The sequence below is a fragment of the Pan paniscus genome, chromosome 3 (genome assembly GCF_029289425.2).
Source record: "Pan paniscus chromosome 3, NHGRI_mPanPan1-v2.0_pri, whole genome shotgun sequence".
NCBI lineage: Eukaryota > Metazoa > Chordata > Mammalia > Primates > Hominidae > Pan > Pan paniscus.
In genome coordinates, this window is record NC_073252.2 from 171,996,255 (window position 1) to 172,023,326 (window position 27,072).

The 27,072-nt window shown below is 33.1% G+C and overlaps 1 protein-coding gene across 1 annotated transcript; it reads right to left on the minus strand.

The window, feature by feature from the left end:
• FBXO8 (F-box protein 8) lies at positions 1 to 26,105 on the minus strand. The gene is made up of 5 exons (XM_008977076.4): positions 25,769 to 26,105; positions 22,696 to 22,822; positions 4,084 to 4,202; positions 1,981 to 2,177; positions 1 to 631 (listed from the first exon to the last, which is right to left on the minus strand). Exons 1-5 carry the CDS (start codon positions 26,095 to 26,097, stop codon positions 444 to 446), a joined length of 960 nt encoding a protein of 319 aa, XP_008975324.1. The 5' UTR covers positions 26,098 to 26,105; the 3' UTR covers positions 1 to 443.
• Between the last annotated feature and the right edge of the window lie 967 nt (positions 26,106 to 27,072).

The following is a 27,072-nucleotide window of genomic DNA, read 5'->3' on the forward strand; positions in this document are numbered from 1 at the left end:
TTTGAGAGAAAAGGAAAAACTTTAGTTAAAATCTTTACAATAAAATAATTATGACTATAAATCTCTTTAGTTAAATATGTACACATTACATGGTATTTGTATAAAGAATGGAAATGGATAAAGTTTTTCAGGCAAATCTAATGCACAAATACACCATCTTTTAGAGTATAATGTCAGTTTATCGTTCGTTAACAGCTGTGTTAGACAGTGGCTCTGCTTTGTGCAAAACGTGATAAACAAAATTAGGAAAAATTCCGCAAAATTATTTAGTTCCCCAAGGAAATTACTAAAATAGAAAATGGCAAAAGAAAAAAAGGTTGCACACTGAAGCTTGATTGTATACTCAGGCTACAATAACCAGCACTGATGTAACCCCCATATCTGCTAAGTCCTTGGGTAGCTTTAGTCTGAAGTAAAAACTGAAGTCCTAGCAATTGTGCTTTTTATGCAGCCACATGGCCAATAAGGTAGATATTGTCATAAAGATGCCCTACAAAATCTTCACTAATATTTTGAGCAGCACGACGGGTATTTCGAATAAATTCTCTTTTTGACATTTTATTCTTCACATGAGGGCTAGTGAGGTCAATGGAAAGTAGAATCAAAGAGTAGCACAGTACATAGACAGCATCTGGAAAGAAAAAGAAACAGTTCAAATTATTAGTTGGTTTACAAAATATGATTCCAATGGCATTATATAAGGCAAAAATGTTCATGATATCAAGATTAGCTCATAAATATAGAGTGACCAATCCATCCCAGTTTGTCTAGACTCTTCCCAGTTTTGCATTGAAAGTCCTGTCATCCTGGGAAGCTCAATCCTGAGCAAACCGGGATGGTTACCATCCTATCTTAATACTAACTAAGCATGCATTTCCTTCATTTCAAAAGAACTTTAGAACAGTTTAGGAGTGTATAGTAAAAATTCATTCTAGATTTAAAAAATTTAGAATTGGCTTTATTTTCGTCTTTGCTTTCAAATGTGATATTTCTATTCAAACATCCATAAAATACATTTGTATTTATCTCCTCTTTCTAAAATAAAATTTATATAGAATGCTTTCACAAAAACCTATTTTAATTTGAGAGCATCTTTAATGACAAGAAAACAGTAATCTGGTACTAGAAAATAAAATGTAAATAACTCAAAAGATTATTAATATTCTCATTTAAGATGTTATAAAGGCCTGTGGAACTTACATATTAATTTTGAAAGTAAATCTTTAGGGAAAAGACTGCTACACCTGAGCACCATGCAACAAGATTTTATATATGCCTAGGGTAATATTTGATGTTTAATATTAAAATAGTAACAATCGTCATAATAGTTCTACTATAGTAGTTCACTATAGTAGTAGTGCTGATATTTCGGAATCCTGCAGTCTTAAGAAAGCCAAGTTGAACATTATGTCTTGTAAAGCATGCTCAACAAATTTCACATGACAGGCACAGTTTTGTAATTTCTGTTTAATCAGATAAGCACAATAAAATTTTTGATATGAAAAGATAAGCTATACGAATTGAAACAATATGTAGAAGATTCAGGCTATATCATAAGCACACAAACATACACATATAGATAGAAGTACACACAAACAGACATATATAACAACTTTATATATATACAAATGTCTATATGTCTATATGTGTATATAGACATAGAGATCTGTATACATATAAATTTGTAATATATATTTATATATAAATTTATAGGTAATATATAAAAAATATAAATGGCTATATATACATAGCCATGTGTATATATACACACACACACACACGCACACCATAGCTATGACAAACTGTTTTTTCCAAGCTCACATAAATGATGAAGTAGTCAGTCACTGCTACAAACAGTAAAACAAGTATTTGTAATTACTGAGAATATTTTTCCCCACAGTGAGACAAATGTCTCATATATCTCTGTTTTTACCTAAAGATGGGCAGGGGGTGATGTACTATTAATATATATATTCTTACCAGGACTAAGGCCAAGTTCTCGCATTAAATCAGGGTTGCAAGCACAGAATCTATGTGAGAACTTTGTTATAAGAGTTTCAAGATACTCTCCACGCTCTTCAGGGGCATGGATATGACGAAAAAATTCTCTCAGTGCATTTGGCAAGAACTGATTTCTAAAATTATGCAATGTTACAAGGTCATCCAAGACATCTCTCCTACAGAAAGAAAAAAAGGCACAGCTTTAGTTAACTTTTCTTCATTAAAAAAATGGTAAGAAAAATAACAAATTTCCATTTTTTGGATAAAATACCTTATTACTGATTACTAGATCAGCTAATCCTATAAAAGTATATATAATTCCCAACATTAAAAAATCTAAGTATGATTATTTAAGAAGTTAACTTTGAAATCTCTCATGAGTAGTTTACGACAAAATGAAACAAGGTAAAACCTAGTAATTTTACTTCTAAAATGAAGAAAAAAGGAATTCTGTAGTATTAAAATGAACACTTTCTTTTTAAGTGCCTTCTTGGCCAAATCCAAATAGCAATAGAATTGTTTATTTTTCAAATTATGAAAGTAATGACAGTCTCCACCTATACCAATTCACATCTTCAGAGGTAAAAACTATTTACATAGACTTTTAAGAATGCCTACATATGCTATATATTGTTTTATAATTTGTTTTTGCTTTTTTCACATAGTATATTGTGGACAGCTTTGTATATCTTTATACCTAGATCCACCTAATTTATTTTTAATGGCTGCACAGTATCCTGTCTAATGGATGCAACAATCCTATTGATATACATTTAGCTTATTTGCTATAATATAAATATGTGTGTGTATATCTAATTTTTTAAAAAATCACTAGCATTTCAATATAGAGTCACACTTTGTTACAATGTCCTTCAATTCTTACTGAATTCAATCATGATTTTATGATCAAATCTTCAACTTCTACCAATTGCATATAACAGGAACAGGCGAACTACAGCTACTGGGCCAAATCTGGCCTGCTGCCTGCTTTTGTAAATACAGCTTATTAGAACACATCCACACTAGTTTATGTATTGTCTATATCTGCTTTCACCACAGAATGGCAGAGTTTTAAGTAGCTGTGACAAAGATCATATGACCCACAAAACCTAAAACATTTACAAAAAAAAAAGAAGAAAGAAAGAAAAAGAAAAGAAAGAAAAAAACCCCTGCCTATCCCTAGGTACTTGGCACTTAAAGACAAAAAAACTTAATGATGCGATCTTTACGTCTTTCAATGACCAGGATGCTGGACTCTGAACTTCTCAAAGACAGGGATTGTATCTTAATCATCCGTGTGCTACTACTCTAGCAAAGTTTCTGGAATATAATGAATATTTACAGATTGCTGTTGAAAAATACTGATATATACAAAAGTTTGAGAATTACAATGAAGGTAAACTATTTTTAAGCCATACATTAGATTAGCACGAGAGCTATAATTTTAAAAATGGTAGTTCAGTTATGTGGCATCAAAATGTTGTCCCCAAATTTATGTTCTTTAATAACCAATAGTAAAGTGTACAAATGAATAACTATCAAACCATAACAGCATACTAACCATCATCTCTGTGTAAAACACTGCTAAATGTTACATTTTCATAATTTTCACACTTGAACATGACATTTCTATATAGTGTCTACATGCAAATATATATACTTTATATCCCTAGGATTTGGGGTTTATGACTATAATCTGTCTTTGTACTAGGTTTTTTATATGGATAATTTCATAATTCAGAATTTTTACCACTATAAACACTTAGATTATTGCTACTTGTCTTAAAAAATCAGGGTTGCAGATTCCTGAAAAATATTTTGTTTTGGTTTGCTATTACAAAGACGTTGGGCTTCCATTTTGTGTGCATGTGGACTTTTACTTACTTTTAAAATGGTAACTTCCTCATCAACAAGTTAAAGCTCACAAAAGAAATGATGTGTGAGACATAGGAATCTTTTCCCTGTCTTTATTCAATTTTGCAACCAGATGATTACTATGCAGTATTAGTTTTAAAGTAAAACTTAACTCATCAAAAACATTACTTAACTCATTTTGGATGAAAAGTTAATTTTCGTTTTTACCTTTCATCAAGATAGATTCTCAGTTTTTTCCAATTTAGTGTTCTTGTACAGAAGATAAACTTTGCTATTTCCTTTGGCGAATCATCCAGGATACCCTTGGACATAAAGTAGTTCACTCCCTAAGGCAGAAAGACAAGTCTACATAAATAAAATTGCTCTTTATTTATGCATTTTAACAATTAAGCAGTAGCACAACAGTAGCTATAAATTCTTTCCAGCATTAATAGACTTTTTGTAGCTTTATCATGCAAAATACAAGCTAGAACTTGAACCGAAACTATTGTTTGTGGTTGATAGTTTACATGCAATGAAAAGCAGGAAATTCAAAGTTAAGACTGTTAAAGAAATCTTATTTAATTTTCTGGCTCATGTCAGGTAAAACTAACTCTACAGAAATATGGCCTAATTTGGGGAAGGGGGCTGCAGATGAAACCACAATACAGACGTTAAAACAAGCCTTTTAACAAACACTTCTGCTGTCTAATAGAAAACATGATTTCTTAAAGCTCACATATATATTGCAGTATGCCTTTCAAGGAAATAGCTTCTTGATAAAAAAATGCTCCAAATGAAAGACTAGCAATTTTATTCTGGGAGAAAAATATTAAATTATTTAACTTAAAGTAAAGGAAGCCCAACTCCAAACCAATGTATAGGTTGTACTACTTTGGCTTTAAACATTGCTACGTTCTACAAGAACCTAGCTACAATACACACTGAGGGAAAACATAGTAAGACAAAACAATTCAATGTTTTTCATAGAATTTATCTTTGAATTTCCTTTTCTCTGCATGCAAAGTTTTCCAGAGAAGCATTACCCATAAGTTTTTACCTACTTTAGATTTAAACCACCACCAACAAAACACCACCAACAACAAAAAAATCAAATGCTGAAAACCGTATTCTCTCACATATACAGAGGTCACATTCAAATAAATGTCTTCGCTGGATTTGAATGTGCAGTTATTGAAATAAAAGGCAGGTGGGTTTATTTCAACTTGCGGTTATCCAGATACATGCATTCCCATGAATACTTATGTCTGGATACTAGCACACTATGTGCCGTTAATTGGCAGAGAAAATGACGTATTATATACACACAACATAATGTTTTCACACATAAATTCCTTTGGCATTTCTTCACTTTACAAACACTTACATAGTACTCAGAAATATTACACACATTAAGAATTTTAAAAGTTGGAAGAATATCTATAAAAACCTTTTCAAGATAAAAACTTTCTCATAAAACTTTTACGGTAAAATTTTTTTTTAAGTAATTAGGTACCACGAGGTAATGCTTTTGAAAGGTTATAATTATCTATAAGTTGTAATTCAAAGATGAGACTTTTTATATAAAACTAACTTTATGAGCCATCAACATAATAGCCTACTAGCAATTCGATCAAATTTTCATGTGAATTTTAATAATACAAAAGCAATGCTAAGGCACTGATTTTAAAAATGTACATGAAGAAAAGAATGTGATAACGTGAAACTTTCTTGTCAACTCTGTTGTAACCTATATTTCAGACTAAATCCTGAATACAAGGGCTAGAAAATGTAATACGATAAGATGGAAAGCCAAAATACTTCTTTGGAATGAGGCTTTCATCAACTGTCCGAGGGGGCAGCAACTAGAAAACCGTTAATGCTTGTTCTATCCTTTCCTCCATTAGTTTGAATAATCGAGAGTTGACTGTATACTCAATCTGCTTAGCAAAAGTCAGGTTTGTTTCCAAAATTCCTCAGTGTAAAAGGATAACAATATTTTAGAATTATTTCCAGTATTTAATTTTAATTGAAATGATTTAAAAACAATGTCAATTAAGCATTATTTAATAGATTCTTTATTCATACCTAAATCAGTATCTGAGATGTAGAACTAATGCTAAGCTACTTTTTAAAAATTGTGCAAAATAAACAAACCTACTAATAGTATACATTAATGATATCTAATTCTCTAGTTACATAATCTATGCCACTTTAATATCATTTGGTGATACTTAGTTATAAATTAACACTGGTATTTGCCTCATGTAAACATCATAAAAATACACTGTTAGCCATATTCTGTTTTATAAAAAACACATTTTGAGAATTTTATATCTAATCTAACCTCAGTTCTCCCAAATCAATCAAATACATAGAAGCAGTCATGAGCACAAAGAATTTTAAATTCAATCCTGAAAATTGGGAACATAGATTGAAATAAGCCAACTCTATTGGTTTTATGAGGAAAAGAGGCATCAGGTTCAAGCTTGGGATTCCTTTGGAGAGGAAGGTTACTTTAGAAGGGCTACCAAAGTGAATGGTAAAGGAATAACAAATACAAAAAGACATGAGAACAGATTATAACTGTCTCTAATAAGCAAGCTGTAAGTCATCCAAATTCTTATCTTCTTATATATTAGGTTGGTGCAAAAGTGATTGCGGTTTTTGCCATTAAAAGTAATGTCAAAAAACCGCAATCACTTTCGCACCAACGTACAATTAAATACAAAAAAATACCACAGCATGAGGTCTGTTGAATAACTACATATTTGTTTAGTAAGTGGTATAAACATTTTTAAAAATAAAATTTTAGAAGAATGGTACAGAGAAACTCCTAGACCACATAGCATATCAGTGACTAGTCAGGACTAGAACTCTGAGCAGTGTGTATGTGCATGGACATCTGTGCAGTGTCTCACATGCAAAGGAAATCATTAGTCTAGATATATATATATATATAGTATTTTAAAGAAGGAAGGTTGTAGCTCAGTATAGTCTACAAAATTGACTATAAAAGTTTCCAATTTTGGGTGTCACATTTTATAAGGCATACTGACAAATTAGGACTTATCTGGATAAAGGAAATCAAGACCTGGTGAGATCGTTGAAGGCTGTAGAATTCATGTTATGTAAGAAAGAGCGGAGGGACGTAGGAGTATTAGGCCAGAGAAGAAGATATACTTAGGAAAGGAGAAAAGATTAAGACTTTAGGATATCTAAAAGACTGTGTCACAAGGAAAAAGGAAAAGATGTGTGTGGTTGTAGTGAAGATATTAAGCTCTTTTGGGGGGCTATGGACCCTTTTGAGTACTAGGAAAGTCACAGAACTTCTTCCCAGAATAATGCACATACACATTTTTTAAAACAGAAATAGAGTTCCATCTAAGGACTGCAGGTTACAAATCCTTATCCTAGATGAGTATAGATGTAAAGTCAGGAAATCTCAATTATAGGCAGACAGATTAGTACCACATAAGGAAGGGAATGCTTGTAACTTTAGTTGAGCTGTTCAAAGACCAATCATTTGTCTTTGCTTGATTCAATTTTGTTGTTGTTGTTCTTACATTTCCAAAATAAGATTAAGCTGCAAACTCAGAACTACTTAAATTTGACCGTTTAATCTATACACATTTTAACTCCCATTTGCAACTCTGTTCAACTTTTAGAATTATCTAAATTGTTGCAGTCATAGTGTAGTTCCTTTTTATTTGCATGTGGGGAGAATTCTAAGATAGTTTTGTCAGATAACTCTGAGATGAATCACGATGGTGTTAGTACTATGGTGGGCTGAAACCATCATGATTAATCTCAGTTGCCTCCCAGCATAGAGGTCAGCTCTTGTCAGGTGAAAGGAAACTACTGGCCAAAACATATTTTTACAGAATAGTTTTAAAGGCTAGTTACAGTGGGGTAAATAAAACTCCTCTCATTAAAATAGATATTAGGCCTCATATTTCTTGGGAAAATAAACTGGTAAATAATGTTCATGCTACTAATTACAAATTTCCTAGTCATTTGATTTTTTTAAAAAAGTATCCAATTCACTTCACACTGAGATAGAAAGATGAACGCCTATAAGACTAGCTTGTAAAATATATATATGTATATCTGTGCATATTTACATATATGCATCTGCTTTAAAATATTTTGTAAAACATGAAGCAATACATTAAAATTCTCCACATTTTATTTTTGAAACATATTAAACACAAGGTGTGATATGCAAGGTATTCAGTGATAGACATTGAGTAGTGTAACACAGAGTTTTGCCCTAAGAAAATTTAAAGTTTATCTGTGGCAATGAGACACATACATAAACATCTAGAATACACACGTGCCAAGGTACATCAATAATACATGGCAGTAGAAGAAAACCTAAATGAATGCTTATGAAAAGTAAGTGTTTCAGAGTTCAATGAAAGGAAAAGTCACTATGGGATAGGACGTTTGGATAAGGTTTCCTGCTAGAGATTAGACTGAAGTATTGTAAGGGGTTTAGACAAGGAATTTAAGGGGTTTAGACAGCTCTGAATGAGGGGAACACTGGAGAAGAATGTTCCAGTTAATACTGTATTATATGAGCAAAAGTAATATATAATTTTTAAAGACTATTTTTAGGAAAGCAGGGGAAATATTTTGGGTTGGAGAGTAAATCTACAACCAGACTATGACAGTGACAGAAATAGTGCTGAATTTTAGGGTAAGAAGTTTATTCTCTATCCTAAATCTAACTGGAAGCCTCTGAAGGCTTTCAAACCTGATGAAGCAATGGGCTATAATGTGAATTTGGCAGCAATATAAAGATAAATAACGAAAGAAAAATTAGATAGTGGGCTATTCAGCGGAGCACTCACTTAAAAAATAAAAATAAATAGATAGCAGGCTATACAACTGTCCAGCTTTGAACATATGAAAAAGCACTAGAAATATGTTACATATATGAAAATAACTTGATAAATATGCTGGCTATCAAGCCATGTGACAGTGAAAAGTGAAAGACAGCTGATGGTTCTGGCTTAGATGAAGAGGGAAATGACTGACAGAAAAATGATGGACAGGTCAAAAAAAAGTCAAAGAGGGTGTTGATTTGAAGAAAACAGTGATGAGTTAGCTTTTAGACATGTTGAATTTTAGGTGATGACAGATATAACTAGAAAGGCATAGTAGGCAGTTGGTAATGTAATAGGATATATTTTAAAAGTGAGGGTTGAAGATATAGATCCAGGATCTTGGATAAGAAGGATCAGTAAGGGAGTAATGAAGAGAAGGATAGAATAATGTTCCAGAAGCCAAGAGCCTTCGAGTTAAAGAACAGGGTGTCTAGTGCAATTATGCAGTATGATGGAAAGAGCACCATTTTTAGGACAGGGACCAAGCCATGGTTCTGCAACTTAATGATGATATGAACATAAACCAATCTATACAATCTTCCTGAGCCTCAGTTTCCTAATCAGTAAAAATCTCAGTGGGCAAAGTGCATAGCAAAAGGAACACAGCTAGTTTTCTTTTTCTTTTAAATAGCTGAAGGATACTAGAATAGCAAGAGGGCACTGAGTTTGGTGACTGGGAGGAAAGAAGTGACTTTCAAGAGGTCTCTTTCCACACTGTAGCAGAGGCTGAAATCCAAGAAGAAAACAAAAGAATGAGCTCAAGGTAAGGAAACTGAGTATTGTCCACTCACTTGAAAAATATATTAGTACAAAGGAGGAAAAAATGGCAAAATTAAAGGGAAAAAAGAGAAAGTATTTTTTTTTCAAGATAATTATGACCTACTCATGTTAGAAGACAAAAAGAGAGGTCAATGCAGACAGGAAAAGACTGATGTGCGGGAGATTTTGCTGCAGGGGCAGCGAAGCCGATAAAAAGAGAGCAGGGGAAAGGTCTGAAAATACTGCTGGAATTTATAATGATTAGCCTGGGGGACAGCACAGTAGCACTGGCTCAGAGACAGCTACCGTAAGAAAGTGAAAAGCAGAAAACAAAGAACATGTTGGTTTCTTTCTTAGGTCTATCTGGGGAGCATTGGAAAAGAGAGGGCTGATTTGGATTCTTGGGCAAAGTGGTGAAGATTTCTATCAACAACGATGCAGGATATGACTGGATATGACTGGGAATTCACTAGGAATAAACTAAAGGAGTGCCAAGCAGCAGTGAGAATCTAGGTGAAGTTAATGTGAATTCAGCCCATCTCTTGTTAAGGTTAAGCAAAATCTACCATACATATGTTCAGAATCAGTAAATATATATTTGGGAACAGAGTGAATTCTAGAAAATTAGACATGCAAAGCCAAATGAAAAAGTACTGACTATTGGTACTGAAAGTACTGTCTACTGCCACAGACACCTCGCACACACATTGTGTAACAGTTGGTATCAATAAAAGTTACACGATGTTTTGTTTTGTTTTATTGGTGTCACTAATAAAACAAAACTGTCACATACTAGGGAGTACCTTTAATTTTTTTCCTAAAGAACAACTTAGTAAAGAAATTTAGAAAAAAATTTGATTTAGCAAGTTTTGTTCAATTTTGTCCTTGTATAAAATGTAAAATCTAGTACAATGGCCACTACTTTTCAGGTAATCAAACTGTCCTTAGACCATTATATAATAGAAAGCCAATTGGATACTGCATTTAATTTTCTTTTAAAAAAACATTTTGAAGACTTTAAAAATAGTAATACTTAAACAATATAGCTCAATCTAGATTTCTAACTTTTCTTTCAACATGATAACCAATATATTATTTTTCAAGTATACATTTTAACCACAGTGAAATTAACTGAATATATTATTTTTCAAGTATAAATTTGAGCACAATGAAACTTAAACTGAAATGTAACATTTTCAAACTGAGGATAATGTAAAAATTAAGTGACACAATATACGTTATTAATAGTAAAAAATAACTGACACATCTGCAGGTCAAATGGGAACATCCCCATTGTTTTGTTTGCAAATAGTAGCAGCAATGGTTAAGATGACTGCTCTGATACTATTTCTTCCTTTCTACAGTGTTTGAAGAATTGCTAAGGTAAATGTAAAATCTATTAATTTTTATCAGTCCAGAAGTTCTCATTCTCCCTATTTAAGCAGAGAACATGTGCTCTATAGTTAAGGGAGGGTGGGCCCCACAGAATGTGAATAATTGACAATATTTATCTGAGGATATTTATTATGCAAATAAAAAATCAACACCTTGTTTTTTGGCTGCAGTGAAATAAGCGCAGAAGATTTCTTAATTAGTATGTTTAAGACTAGGTGTCTATGTTTTTATCCTGTCATTTCATTTCTTTCTACCCACTAAATTTTGTAATGTTTTCTGCTTTCTGTAATTTTCCATGACCTTCTATGTTTAATGCTGACCTTGAGCACATACATAACAGAAATGTCACACATTGCTTTTATTAAGCTGCCTATAAATATAACAATAGTTATTCCTAATACAGTCACTAGATTCAAAGACTAAAGTAAAATCTATGCCCAGATTTTAAAAGTTGTCCTAGATAAAAAGATTATAAGAGTACTAAGTTTTCCTCTCACTGAGGAACCCACAACTAGGCTATTCACCGGAAGGCTCTGTGTTACACAGAACTAAGAGGAAAGGGGGCAGTGAAAATTGGGAAAGAAATGTAAAGATAGTTTTGATGTCAGTTTTAAGTCTAAATAGCAGATTTCAGTCTCCTTTCTTCCAGAGCAAGAACAGAGAGCACACACTGTCCACACTGAAGTGGGAGAATTAACAGCTGTGAAGAGAGAGTGCCAGTATCCTGTAGCCAGTTTTCTCAGTTAGCTATGAAACATAATACCATATTTTGTCTGGAGGATAATGAAGAGTTTTGATTTTACATTTACCTTTCGTATAATATTAAACCAGTTTATGTATAAACATTGTTTGAATTGGCAAGGATTTCAGCTAGAATGATTTATGGAAGACTTTTCAACATATTAAAGAGCAGAATGCTGAGGAACTGCTAAGGACAGAGATATATACACCTGAAATTATCTGCAGTTAAAAGATGTCAACAGAAAATCCCACATAAAAGAGTGATGGTTTAAGGAAAATCTAAATAAAAATAACAATTCCCTCCAATGGAGTCCAGGGAAAACACAGAGGAGGTATAGGACAGGTCTTCCTGCTTATTTTTCAAGAGAGAAAAAGCAATGGCAAACAAAATAACATGAACCTAATTTTCTAAAGTTTTAAATAATTAAAAGCCCCTATTAATTAGTTCTAATAGCCTCAAACAGAAAAAGAACATCTGTGAATTCTAATATCCCCCAAAAGAACCACATTAGTGACTGGGATGGATCAATATGATAGCTAAGAAAGTATTTCCTAAATACTAAATTACTACTATCAATTAAATGTAACAATCATTATTGTAATTATTATCAAAAAAGTTGCTGCTAGTTGAGTCACGCTTCTTGGAAAAGTCCCCTCTATCTCTAACCTGTCTCTATATTAGAAAAAGAAAGCATTCTAATCAAAATATGGAGATAAATCTCTATTAGGTTATGATTAATAACTGAAACTAATGAGAAAGTGACACATTTAACAATGATGCTAGCTAATTTAGAATTCTTGCTTTATAAGAATCACATACAAATACTGGATTTGCAATGTGCACATATACAACTGTTTAAATGACTAACCCATAAATACTAGTTTTATCATATTACCTAGATCTTAATATGTACATTTATAAATATATTTTAACAGCTCTGAAACAGTTTTAAGGTAAACAACATTTTTTTAAAAAGTCTACTAGTAGACAAGCAAGTTGGGATTTACACGGTAGTCTCACTGCTAGCACATGTATATACTTAATCATGTAACGTAAGTATCTGTTCATCCTGCCAACATTGTAGCCAAGACACATATTTTAATTTTAACATAACTCTGGACCCCTAATTATTGCTTAAATGTCAAAAAGATTAAACTCAGCAGCACTACTGAAACAAAATGTTACTGTATATGCAAAAGATTGCATATACATGTCAGAAAATACAATTAAAGACAAAGGGTATCATTTAAAGCTAGGAGATATTGATGTGACCAATACATATTTCATGAAGGACCATTCGTCAGGTGCCATATAGTTATCTACTAGAATCCAAAAGTTCAAGAAGAGGAAGAACCCCAAGGCCTAGAACAGTGCCTGGTTCTTGGTATTTTAAGTTGTTGTAGTTGTACCTTTAGTATAAACACAGAGTTACAGTTTGGTGAACACTTAGAGGCATGTTTAACATGTCTTATTTCATTTAATCTTCACAAGAACACTGTTTATAAGTATTATTACTGCCTCCATTTTACAGATGGGGAAACTGAAGCACAGAGGTTAAATAAGTTGCTCAGAGTCAACATTACATAAATTGTAAGTGGTAGAGATACTTAATAAATATTTGTTGAATGAATGTTTGAATCTACGTGTACAAAGCTTCCAGCTGACTTTCAAGAGATGCTGTAAACTTCCAAGGATTATATAATTCAACCAAGGGAAAAATACAAAAACAACCCCCTTCCAAAAAATGTATAAGCTGGATCAAATATTAGGGGCAGATAAAACCCCAGCACACTTTGAAATACCTCAAGTTATAAATTCTCAAAGGTCAGAGTCACCAATCCAAATAATCCAAAGTAGCATATCACTTTGATGCTATATTTAACTGCTAACAACCAAAAGAGATTTACAGAAATCTTAGGAATTTTGTTATAAAGAAGGCATCTCTCTAAAAACTTTATGATATAAAAGAAGAAAATGTTATATAGTTTTATGGATAAATGTACACTACAGTTAGCTGGTTTTAAAAAATGCACTTAAGGTAGTGTTTCCTTCATACTCCCATATTTGAAAAGCTGTAAGTAAGTTGATGGATGTCTTACAATTGATGACATCCAAGAATTGAGGAAATATTATCCTTTGGATTTCTGATACAATACTCATATTTTGAAGTGACATCTACTGTGACACTGGTAACAATTGCTAAATTCATGAAAGACATGTAGAGGCAGACACCTTGGACATTAAAGCTGAGAACTTAAATCTAGAAGTAATATCAAGTTTCACTGAAACTGTGATCACAATGGATAAGGAAAAATATTTGGGAGGTATCAAGAGGGTCAGGTAGTGTATGATGAGAAAATAAAAAGCAAACAGATTTTTCATTAAAATGCACTTAAAAAGCTCAATGTACCACTGTAAAGTCTCTAGTTACAATTACTTAAATTGCTAACAAAAGTAAAATTCAAATAAAAAATTGTTCATTGTAGCATATCATATTTTAATATTAAAAATTTAAAAATGTATCCTAGGATGAAGACATTTTCCACTAATTTCAGTTTTTACCCTAGACAATTCACACTCAATGATACAGCAAATTAGTAGTTCCCATAGCACACTGAATAAAACAAGAGCAAAATACATCAGGTGGTTTGACTGATGAATAAACTATGGAATATTCTAGGGCCTGAATCTCTTTTTCAACCAGATAAAGATTAGAAGAGGGCCTCGGAAATTTGTCTTTCTTTCAAGTTTCTAAAAGGTTTATTCTGAGTCCACAAACCTCTGGGAACTGATTCTACACCACATGTTGGAGTGACTCTGGGAGAACAGGGAAAAGGAGGGTGGCTGGGATAGAGTATGGTTAGGGTAAGGTGTAAACTAAAGTTGTCCTAAAAGGCAAAGGGTAAAGCTGCCTTCTTAACCATAAAATCACCTGATGAATTAGATTAAAAAGAGATAGATACATACATATATACACACATGCATATCCACACATACCATATTACTCTCAACAAAAAGAAAATCACCTCCAGTTTAGCACCATTTGACTAATTGTAGCTAGTCGCTTGAAGGTATTAACTTGTCTAGGCAGAGGAAGAGGCTATTTAGTGTCTGAGAGGCATAATTTTTCACTTTGACTTTAATGCTGATCAAGGAGAAGGGGCCTGCCATAAACTCCAGCATTTTAGCTCCTATGGGTAAACAGTTCTTACAGAGGGGGAAGCTAGTTAGGCCATATTTGGTGAGGGACTCCTCTCACTGCCATCTAGCTTCTTTTGCCCTGATTAAATTCCCTTCAGCAAATTTGGAGATAAATTGATCTGCTACTGAGAATTAGCAGTTTATTTATAAAACAGGGTCTTGCTTTGTCACTCAGGCTGGAGTGCAGTGGCATGATCATGGCTCACTGAAGCCTCAACTTCCTGGACTCAAGTGATCCTCCCACCTCAGCCCCCTAAGTAGCTGCGACTCCAGACACATGCTATCATACCTGGTTAATTTCTGTATTTTTTGTAGAGACAGGGTTTTACCACGTTGCCTGGGCTGGTCTCAAACTCCTGAGCTCAAGTTATCCCCCCATCTTGGTCTCCCAAATTGCTAGGATTACAGGTGTGAGCCACTGACTGTACCCAGTTAGCAATGTTTATTTTTAAAAATTTGCATTGAGGATTACATCTCAAACTCCTAAGAGTTTGGATAATAATAATAGCAACAATACATCAAGATGTTTTTGGTTATAAACAACAGGAGACCTAGTTCAAAATAAAGGGATACATTTACTTCAAAAATAAAATTACCTTGTATAACAAGAAGTTCCAAACTAATATGGCCCCAGGTTGTTAGGCTCACAGATAGCATCACAGACCCAATTCTTTCTTTCCAGTCTGCTATTCTTGGTAGGGTTACTAATACCCCTCATGGCTACCAGATGGCTGCACATGGTCATGCCATTATATTCTCACATACCAATGCCTAGAGGTGTACATGACACATGTACTTGTGTGTGTGAGTGCACGCACACACACACACACACACGCACAGACAATACTACCTCTTTGTGTCTCTTTTTTAAACCTAAAAAATAGGCTAGGTATGATGACTCATTCCTGTAATTCCAGCACTTTGGAAGGCCGAGGCAGGTGGGTCACTTGACGCAAACCTGTCTCTACTAAAAAAAATATTAGTCAGGTGTGGTGGCATGCACCTGTAATCCCAGCTACTCCAGAGGCTGAGGCACAAGAATTACCTGAGCCCGGGAGGTGGAGATTGCAGTGAGCCAAGATTGCACCACTGCACTCCAGCCTGGGCAACAGAGTGAGCCTCTGTCTCAAGAAAAATAAAAAATCTAAAAAATCTTTCTCTATACACATATTTTCCAACCTCATGAGTCAAGAGATAGATTACACGGATGCCATAAAAGCATCCTTCAAGGTGAGTGGAGCTTGGAATAAAGAATCCATATTCAACTCTGGACCCTAGGAATGAGCCAGCCACACAACTGGTTGAGGTGCTTTCCCTAGTGAGGAGTCTAAATGGTGAGTTATAAGCCTTGGCCATGTAGGCCCAGTGTGATTTTTAAAAAATTACTTTTATCATAGGATATAGTACCACTAGAAGGAACCCCAAGACATCTCTTGAGTTCCACCTATATCCTTTTCTTTTGCCACACTGTGTAGTACTATTTCCCTCTGGTTATCAGGTTTAACCACTTCAATCACAGCATAACCACCTCCCCTCCTATCCCGTCTTCCTCCCTTTTAAAATTTTGATATGTTTGCTTAGTAGCACGAAGACCTAAACTGGCAAGAAGGTAGGGTCAGCTACCAACCAAATTGTTGTGCCACAGGTGCCAATGTTCCTCCTTTGGATACTAAGGCCTCTAACCCAGCAGAGACCAGAAATAAGGAAGGCTGAATCACATGTTTTAAGTGCATCACTAGTTAAAATGGCGTTACAGATGCTTGGATGCCTTAACAAAGGCCATTTCCCTGTTTTTCATTTCTTCTAGCATCCTAGCTGCAGTTGTTGAATCATAAGTCTAAGCCCATCATGTAATCTTTCTATTCTATTCTCTAGTGCTCTAGGGGTGCTCGTCTGATTCAATTATGTTCTATAAGAAATGAGTAGAAGTACGCCAAAGGCTTCTCAAAAAGATTTTTCTCCCTAATAAGTATAAGGAATATGAGGAGAAAGCTTCTTTTTCTGCCTCTCTTTCTTTGTACTGGGGACACTATTATGGGGGAAGTGATATTTGGAGTTGTGGTAGCATCTTGCTATCAAGAGAGGGTGAAAGTCAACACACTCAGGTCCATCAAGAGATCATCATCTCACTAAAGTAACTGGGATACCTGCATCCAGGACTCTTTTGAAGTAAACAAATGTAAAGGGTTTAAGTCACAGTTTAGGTTCTCTGTTCCTTGCAGCCAAAAACATCTTAGCTGATACATACAGGGAGAAGTGGGTACTGCAAGAAGCCAGTCATAAAATGTGGAACATGCTGAGTCCAGCAGCATAATGAAGGGTGCTGAGAACTCAATTCTTCCTAGCTAGATCTTAGTTTATATCACAGCCAAGAATTAGAATTTCAAGTTTATCTTTCTCTTTCTTTATGCTATCTGGCATTGTTTGAAGTATGTGTGTCTTACTGTCAACTTGGTCCACATTCCACTACCTATAAGTTTATTCCTGAGAGATTCACTTTCAGTAGAAAGATAAAGCCAAATTTCTAGACGTATAGAACTAAGGATAAAACCTCAAAAGGTAGTATATTTTCCAAAGTAAAAAGTATCTTAGTGGCCTGTCAGCCTTCATTAGGAATACTTCTGTGTTGCAGGAGGTACTAAGATTTAAAAGAGTTAGTACGAGAATGCAATACCAAGTAAATAATGATGAATGGTCTATTAGTTACAAATTATTTGACATAGATACATTTATCAATATGTACAGGCAGTTATTTGAATTCAATATTGCTTTCAGGTTTATTGCCTTACCCTTATTGTCCAAAGTAACACTTCCCTTTCCAAATCAGATGGTAATCAAAATATAAAGTGGAAAAATCTCTCAGTCTGTCAAGACTCAATTCAACTCTCAGGGTTTGTTTGTTTGTTTGTTTTGTAGTAAGTACTATCAGACCAAAGGAAAGAAAACAATTACAGACCCACAGACTTTGATAAGAGAGAAGATTACATCAGATAAGTGCAAGTGAACAACAGGGTATTTCAACCATTCTAAAATATTTATTTATACACAGTAGGATTACAGATAATCTATACTAGGTTATCTCAAAATGTATTCCCTGGAATGTTTTTACCTTCCTCCTCCCAAAAAAGAACACCACGTCAAACAAAATTAGATATATATTGCATATAACATCCCCCTTGTTAGATAGTCACGATGTACATCAAAGTATTAACGGCTTTGAAAAGTTAGGCTGTAAATAAGCCAACTAATCATAATCTATCATGTTCAAATTAGACTTAAGAATTCCTTTTTAACTGTGTATTCCCAAGGAATGCACTTGGGAAATGTTTATTGGTACATTCTAATAATGCCCATGAGGGTTTTCATTCCCTAGGAATAGAAGTTAAAGTTATTTTTCACCACTGTTGCTACGCTATGAAGTAATGGTAATGACGATTTTGTTGTTGAATACTGGAGCAAAAAGTCATTAACATATATCTGAGATACTATTTTTAAGAACTGAATATAAATTCCTGAAATGCTTTCTATAATGGAGAACTACAAATTTCCTGTTTATACTTTAGCTGGTCCAATAACAAAAATAACATGTTATCTTGAAAATAAGTTGCATATTCATTTCTACCTCAAACATGTGGATAGGTCAAATTTAAAATATTTTTATAATAGATTATTTAGTAAAATGTATAAAATTATACACATGTGGATATTTCTGCATAAATACCAGAAAAATGTGCTTACATAGTCATTACAAAAAAAAAACTTGTTATCTGACCCCAATGAGGATATTTAAAACAAAAACTGTTTAAAAACACAATTACACAAACAAAAATAAGCCTATATTAAAGTTAAACCATGTTCACTACCAATTTTTCAGATCCTAAATTTAAAAATAACTACGTCAAGAAAGTGTTTTAATATACATTGGAGCACAAGTAATATAGTTTACTGGTTGTTAAATAAAATTACTTCATTATACTACTGCTAGTGGAATAAAATTGACACACACAACTTGTACATGCAGGGAAAATACAACTTAATGTAAATAGATGGTTTTCAGCACATTCCTTTACTAGAATGTGGCCACCTGCCACAAAGTACACAAGCTCATGCACAAGATCAAGACGTTACATACAGCTGAGATCACAATGTCATGCATAGTACAACAGCGTGCCAGATTATCGTACCACAAACTGTGCAGATGTTCTCCCCCACCCCATGAGCCACTGCCAGCAGCTGCTGTGGAGCTTGGTTACCCATATCCGTGACATGAACGGTGTCCTTTGGAGAATCTTGTTCCCTGTGGCTGTAAGTATTCTTATTTTTATAATATTTTAATGATGTTTGCTATCAAAATGTTAAGTACAATACTGGAAATTATGAAAAAGTAGACTTTTTACAATACTAAGCAATTATATACATCTTATCTCAGGTACTTGCAAAAAGCATCACATATTTAAACATATCATCAAAACTAATTTACTGCTCAGAGTTAAATGAACCCAAAATAATATATCTGATGACAGTGCTCCAGTGAGTGGGGAAAAAGAAAACAAAATACAGTCTCCAAAAAGTACTGCCCAATTTTGAGCACTCAAAAAACTTGGCAAGAGTCATTCTAAAGTCTGGCTAAAGTATGACTCATACAGATAAGTGCTATATAAGAACATTTATTAGGATGGATCTTTCACTTACATGATTTCAATTTTGAATACTTGACTTGGTAAACAATTAGCCAAGTTAACATTATTTATGTTAGTCAATGAAAGAAAGTACAGAATATAGTCACTGAACTACTTCCCCTCATTTCTCTCACCTTATTAAGTGTATTGCAATGTCCTTTTTTTCCTATATATTTCTTAAGTGTATTCTGGTAAAGATAGCATTTTCTTTTGCTATTAGGTAACATCTGCTAAATTACATGTTCATAAAAGCATAGAATCAGAATTTTGGAACCTCAAGACACATTGAGTGGCTCAGCTCTATGCCTCTTGGGAGTACTACATGGCCCTTTTAGAATGATAAATTCAGTGCTTCTGGAATGTTCCAGAGTATCTTTAAATCAGGCCAGGGAGTAAAAAAAAAAAAGAAAATACAGCCAACTCTCAATAACAATGGAAGGTAGGATAGATAAGTAAAATATGAAGATCTAAAAATCTTATTTTAATTAATAACTTAAATCCCCTCCCTCAACAAACATTTGACTTATAATTTTAAAAAATTATGTCAGATATAAAAACAACTTGAATTTGAGCTCTTTTCTCTGCCCCCTCTCCAAACACCCTAGAGGAGGTACTAACAAGAACTGTATAGTTTGATATTGGTAGCTGCAGAGATGAAAACCTATTTATATGTCTAGCTTTTCCAAATTAGATATTTAAACCTATACATATAATATTTTAGCATATGAGGACCCATGTGTATTTTCATCTTTGTGTAAAAATGATTGCTTTATAATTTGTTTAAAAATTGGCATTCCTTTAGCAAGGAAAGACTACTTACCATAATCAGTATCAGCAATTACATCCAACTTTTCTGACTCTGTAACAATCTACAACTTGGTACTTACCAGGTTACATTTCTCTTATAATGTAACATTTGAAAGTGATATGAATTGAAGATGACAGTTTTACTCAACATCAGAATAATTCATGACAGGAGCCAGCATGCCTTGATTAAATGGGCATAAGAAGACTGGGGCTTAAAACAGCTGCCTCTCCTGATTCTTATGTACTGTACAGTACAGCACTGTACCATTCTGCCTCAGTTTTACTCCAGCAATTCAATTACCTCAACAGACTGATGCAAAATATATATCTTTATTGTGACTATTATTAAGATCATTGAGACAGGGTCTCACTCTCAAAGCTTATTGCACTCTTGACCTCTGGGGCTACATATCTTTATTATGATTATGATTATTATCATTGAGACAGAGTCTCACTCTCACAACTTACTGCGCCCTTGACCTCTGGGGCTCAAGTGATCCTCCTACCTCAGCCTCCAGAGTAGCTGGGACCACAAGAATGCACCACAATGCCTAGCTAATTTTTTTAAAATTTTTTGTGGAGACAGGACCTCCCTATGTTGTCCAGGCTGGTCTCAAACTCTTGGGCTCAAGTGGTCCGCCTGCCTCAGACTCCTGGAGTGCTGGGATTACAGACGTGAGCCACTATGCCTGGCCTGAAAAATATATATTTTATTATAAAGTTCATCATATGAACTGTTTTAATTAGCAACAAATAATGTTTAAGTCTAAATAAAGAATTAAGAATAATAAAGTCTCTATAACTGTGCCATCATTTGAATATGTAAGTGCAGCAGAATCTCTTGTAAGAGCAGGTATGCCACAGTGCAGGATAAAAAAAGTGACGTTCTTATGTTGCCATATGTTTACATGGACAGTAACTGGGATTTGACCAAAAACAAGGTGAAAACAAGTATATTTTATAATAAAAGGCATGAGAAAAAATGTGCAATAAAGGCACAATAACAACATTTAAATTTATGATAAATAGTTTATCCATTTATTTGCCTTTCTGAAGAATGATCATTTGATTCTAAAAAGCAATATTATATTGGTAAATGTGTAATTTGAACTTCGTATAAATCATTCTAATTTCATTAAGGTATCAGTTTGCTATTCATTGACAGTAATACCTCTTTAAATAGTGATGAAAGAAAAGAAATATCTGAATTTAAATATTATACCTGGCTTTACAATATATATACTTTGTTATATTTCTGGAGATATGACTTAACTGGTAAGAAGTGTATCAGTAAACCTTTGCAATGGCATTTTATTTTATTTTAAATTTATGTACCATAAAAATTTAACAAAAAATAAACCATACATAAGTAAAAATCAATTGATTAGAAAAAGATATTATTGGTATTTTCATATGCATACGTATAAAATTGGTATTTTTGTTTAAGACTCAAATATTTTACATAGGAGAAACATTTCCCTAATTATAACAAAGTTAAGATAACTTTAGAAAATACTTGGCTGTATGATTTGAACTGTCATTAATACCTCGACAACAAATGAAAAAAAGTTGGTTTTGAAAATTAGGTAAATTAAAATAATGCTGCAGATTAAATTTTTCCACAAAAAATAATGCACCCAAAAGTAGTAGTTCTCAGTGCTGTATAATTTTCACTCAGATTTCTAAGAATAAATCTGTAAGTATTTAAACATTTCTGAAAATCTGAACTTTTCCATGACATAGTAAAATAAGAATAGAGAAAAAAAAATCAGTGAAAAAGTTGTTTTCACATTTTGATCATGCTTACACGTTATGTTAAGAAAGAATTAAATAATTAATACAAAATTCTTCAATTTTATAACAATCTATAAATAGTTCCTATGTCAACATGGAATTATATTGTTAAAGGCATTATTTGAAGACAACGTTTTGATTTGTCAGAAAATAGAACAATGTCCTTAATGATTATCTCTGATAAAAGTAACATCACTACTAAGGAAAAACAATAAACAGAAAAAAACTGCTGCAGATAAAATCTGATGAACACACTCTGTGTTCTTATTATCAAATTTTTGTGTTCTCTACTTATAATGTACTAATATTGTAATCAGGTCAGTAGAGGACTGAATATATATCATGGATGCTGCTACATAAAGTGAACAGGTAGAAAGGTTAGAACGTGACATGGTAAGGCGAAGAAAAATGACTATGTCACATAGCAATAGTTTAAAATATTGGTTTTCTCAGTGATCAAAAAAGCACGTTCAATGACTTTTTGTTTTCCCTGCTAGTTTATGATATTGGAAAGATGCAGCAAGATAGTAATAAAGGTCACTGGATACAAATATTCAAGTTCTTCACTAACCTCATCTGGGTTGGCATTAAAGGTGAGGCTGCCTTCATCCAGCTGCATATACAATTTTCTAAAAGAAAATCCTAAAGGTGGGTTCTTATTGTATATGGAACAGTGACCCCAAGTGGATTTGCACAACCTGTAAAATCAGAGAAAATGAGACAAGAAAACATTACTACATTTAATTTCCTAAGTTAAATATGCATATACATGCAAAAATAGTAACATGAAATAAGATTGAATTTTATAGTTCTAAAGTTTAAAATTTTTAAGTTTGTACTTGTTTTCTATTTGTTTACTAGAGTATGACAGATGCTTTAAATTTAGCAATTTTGACAGCATCTAATAAATGTGAGTTATAAAGATTAATAATATTCATGAGTACTATCTGAAGTTAAACATAAACTATTCATAATAATAGTAATAATAGCTAACATTTACTGAATACTTACTAGATGTCAGACCCTATTTCAAGTATTTTAATTGGATTAGCCTGCCTAATCTTCACAACAATCCTATGACGTTGGTGATACAGATAAGAAACACAGACAAAACAGTTGCCCAAGATCATATGGCTAATATGTACAGATGCAGGATTTCAACCCAATGAGTAATCCACAGCTTGCAATTATTAACCAAGAATCTAAATAGGGTTTATTAACTAACCTATGTGCTCTATTGTGAAATAAAACTAAATGGGAGGAAAAGAATGCTGGGCAGGGAAACAACTTTTGTTTTTCAAATAATACACGTTACAACAGACAAATTAAATATAGAAATTGTTTGTAATGCCACAACTTGAATACATTCATCAAGCTGTGATGTTCAACATAGCTGTTTTTAAGATACTGCTTCAAAAACACTAGTTCTTTACTATCAGAGCGATACATGATTGTTTAGAAATTCTATAAAACCGAAAATACTAACAGTTCATATCTCAAAACACACTGCAGATTGGGATAGTTTCTAACTCTTCACAGAGGCAATAGCTACTGGTTATTTGAAAGTTAATGTTTTATCTTATTATAATGCCTGTAAATTCTGGATATCTACCAAAAATCCTTAAAAATAAATGCATTATTCTAGAGAAACAGAGAATACTGAAATTATATTCTGATACAATTGTGATGAGTCTTTGTCTCAAAATTATCTGATTTGTTGTGTATTCAAAAACACCTGCTACTTGTTGAGACAAATGAAACTGTTTACTTTCTTATATTCATTATTAATTTCTGCCTCAGATTTCCTTCTTTTAATAAACACACAAAGTGCAGAGCAACAAGAAAAAGTTACTGTCTGAGCATATAACATCAAAAATTGTGAGGACAAGGGGGTAAAATATCTAATTTAACATGAGACTACCCTCTTAGTAGTTGATTTATACTGCTGCATTATTTTACCCACCAAATGAAATCACTGACTCAAAACTGTAAGTATAAAAAATTGTTCAGAATATTATCAATATTTTTTCAGTCTTATTAATCTAGTCCCAATAAAACTCAAAACTAGAGTTTTATTACTAAGCTTTGTGAAAACCAGAGAACTTCCCAACATCAATGAGTATTCAATACATCCAAAGTTGAAATTAAAACTAAGCCAGCCTGTAATTTCAAATAGAAGCAATTTATTATTAAGGAAAAAATCCAAGTATTATAAAAATAGGCATAATTATGGCAAATATTTCTTTCACAAATGAAAAATTCAGATTTAAACCCCAAATGAAGAATACATTCTGGTTGACTTCAGGTAAGGCTAGAAATTAAACTTTTAAAAAAAGTTCAAACACATAAACAGAAATTAAGTTAGTAAGGAATACTAAAATGTAGAAAAGAGATTAGAAAGAATGACCCAGTTTAAAAGTACTTTCATTTCCTCTTCTATTCACATGATTAAAAAATTAATAACATTTATTTTAAAGACTCCTCATTAATAGAATTTCCTCTCACATAGTACTTTCACTGTGTCAAACAAATGAGTAAAAAAATAACAAGATATGATATTGATGATTTTTATCTATTTAGAGGTTGAGAAATGACCTATATAACTTGTACTAGAACTGTGTGACATCAGAAAGCCTAATATAGGAATGTCATTACTGAAAATATATTTTGACTAAAGTTTGTAATTTATTAAGTCTCTCAATTAGATTTCTAGTTTGAAATTATATGAAGTCTTAAAAAGATATTTGTTTCTGGTTATAGTCTATATTTTTATAAAGACCTATTTCAAGATAATAAGACAAATAAACTTTGGTAAAGGATGCTAGAAGGTCTGAGATCCAATGATTCCAAGTTTGGTAATATTTTTAGGCCAAAAAATCATGTACCTACACTTTTTGTTAAAGTATATGATGCTATTTAAGGAGTAACTTAGGTTCAATAAAACAGATTCTATTCCAGCAAATGTTCTTAGATTTGTGGTTTTAATTCAAACTAGTACAATGTGGAAATTTATGTAATCTACTTTAAGTTCAGCAAGTAAATAAAAACAACTATTTGTCCCCTTGCTTTCTAATATTTGCCTACTTCATTGAAATGCTGGTTAGAAAAAAAAAAGTAGATAAAATTTTCACCAGTTAAATTTTATTCTAACAAGCACCTTTGAAGAAATATAGAATTGAGTAAAAATGTAAGGCTCTATATGAAGAAAATTAAAAACAGTAACATTTGAGGACTATTCATTGATTTCGAAGTCTGCCTATTCTTCAGATGGGATACCTATGGGAAGCACAAACTACACAGCATGTGAACACTCCAACTTTTAAATTAGAAATTCTCACTCCACAACTTTGCGGTATTTTTAGAATAAAGTGAGAGTTTCTGATTTATAATCAACTGACAGAGCCTGATTGGTAACCTCTCTTCTAACTGTAAAGTTATTATTCTATTTTCTATTGTCCTCCTTTTCACAAGATCAAATTTGACTGTGATGCTAACTGTATATTTTTCCAGGTTTTAATAAAGAGCATCTCAAAGTACAAGCCCAAGTTTAAAGAAAATATTTTGTAATATACATTATAAAAAGAATATTTAAGCATGATTATGTTTAGAGATACCTGAATTCAACATTGGTGGGTTTAACTTACCCTTGCCAGAGAAGTTCATCATTCGCAAGGTCCTGCCAAACACATGAAGCCAAGCAAAGGTCAGTTGCATTCAGGTAGGACAAGATGGTAAAGCTTAGCTCAGGAGGCAACATTTCCAAATTAATGAATCCTTCCTGTTCTTTCGATTTCCTTGCCTTCAAAAGATGATATATGTCAATGCCTCCTTGGACTTGTTTACGATGATTGGTGTTAGAAATGTTGCTCGCAGCCATTCTCCTGCTCTGCTCTCTGGTGAGGTAGCCTTGCTCACTGTAGCCTTCTTGTTGTAGCTGCTGGTTTCTGACCACTCTCCACAACCCTTGACCCATCTGCAAGCCTGGGAAAAAGCCAGAATGTAATAAGGGTGACATTTAAAAAGTAACCCATTTTTCCCAGTGGTATAACAAATCTGACATGAAGCATTCATTTATCAGAATTAAAACTTCTCATTAAAACCTACTAAAACCAGAAGTATATTACTAAGAATAGCTGGAAAATTATAAGTGTAAATTTTGATAGACAAAGTTTCAGAATTACTTGGTTCGATCATCACCTTTATCCCAGTTTGCTAACTACTTTTAAAGTCCATATGTGACATAATCATTTTTCACGTGGTAAGATTTAAAAGTTACTGATGTCCTTAATACTCTTACAAATTATAATTATGTAAACTTATGGGCCAGTATTAAATACAGCTCTGATCAGAGCACAGACTTTAGTTAAAAGGCCTCCAGACCCTGCTTTTTATCACAATTCAGTCTAAGCTAAGCTAGCTCCTTTTAACCAAACTCCCAGATGCGTAACAGCTGGGAAACAGGCTTTTAGTTTAATTCTTGCCAGTCTACACTTACATTGTAGACTGTAATAAAATGTAACATAGGCCCTGAAGTCTAATTCAGAAACCTTATAAATTAGACACCTAGAACTCCATGATAAATAGCTCAGTAACAGTAGACTATTTAGTTTTGTTGTTGCCTTAAATTAAAAATTGTAATTTAGAGAAATTTTCTAATTCTTCTCCACAAATCCCTATGGATTCTTCAGAAGTACCTGGGAAAAGACACCAGACGAAGGTGTGCTCGAGTCTCCCCACTACCATCTGACCTCCCACCAGAGCATTCTACATTTGTCTGTCACATATATTGACTTCCTCATGTACAAATGTATTAGAAAATTCCTAGATCTAGATTTGGCATTGCCTTTAAATAGCTTTTCTGGAGCAAATAAAGTCATTCAGAACAACTAAATCGGAGTTCTTAATGAATACAAATAATTACTTTCCTGATCTCTTTTTCAAACAAAAT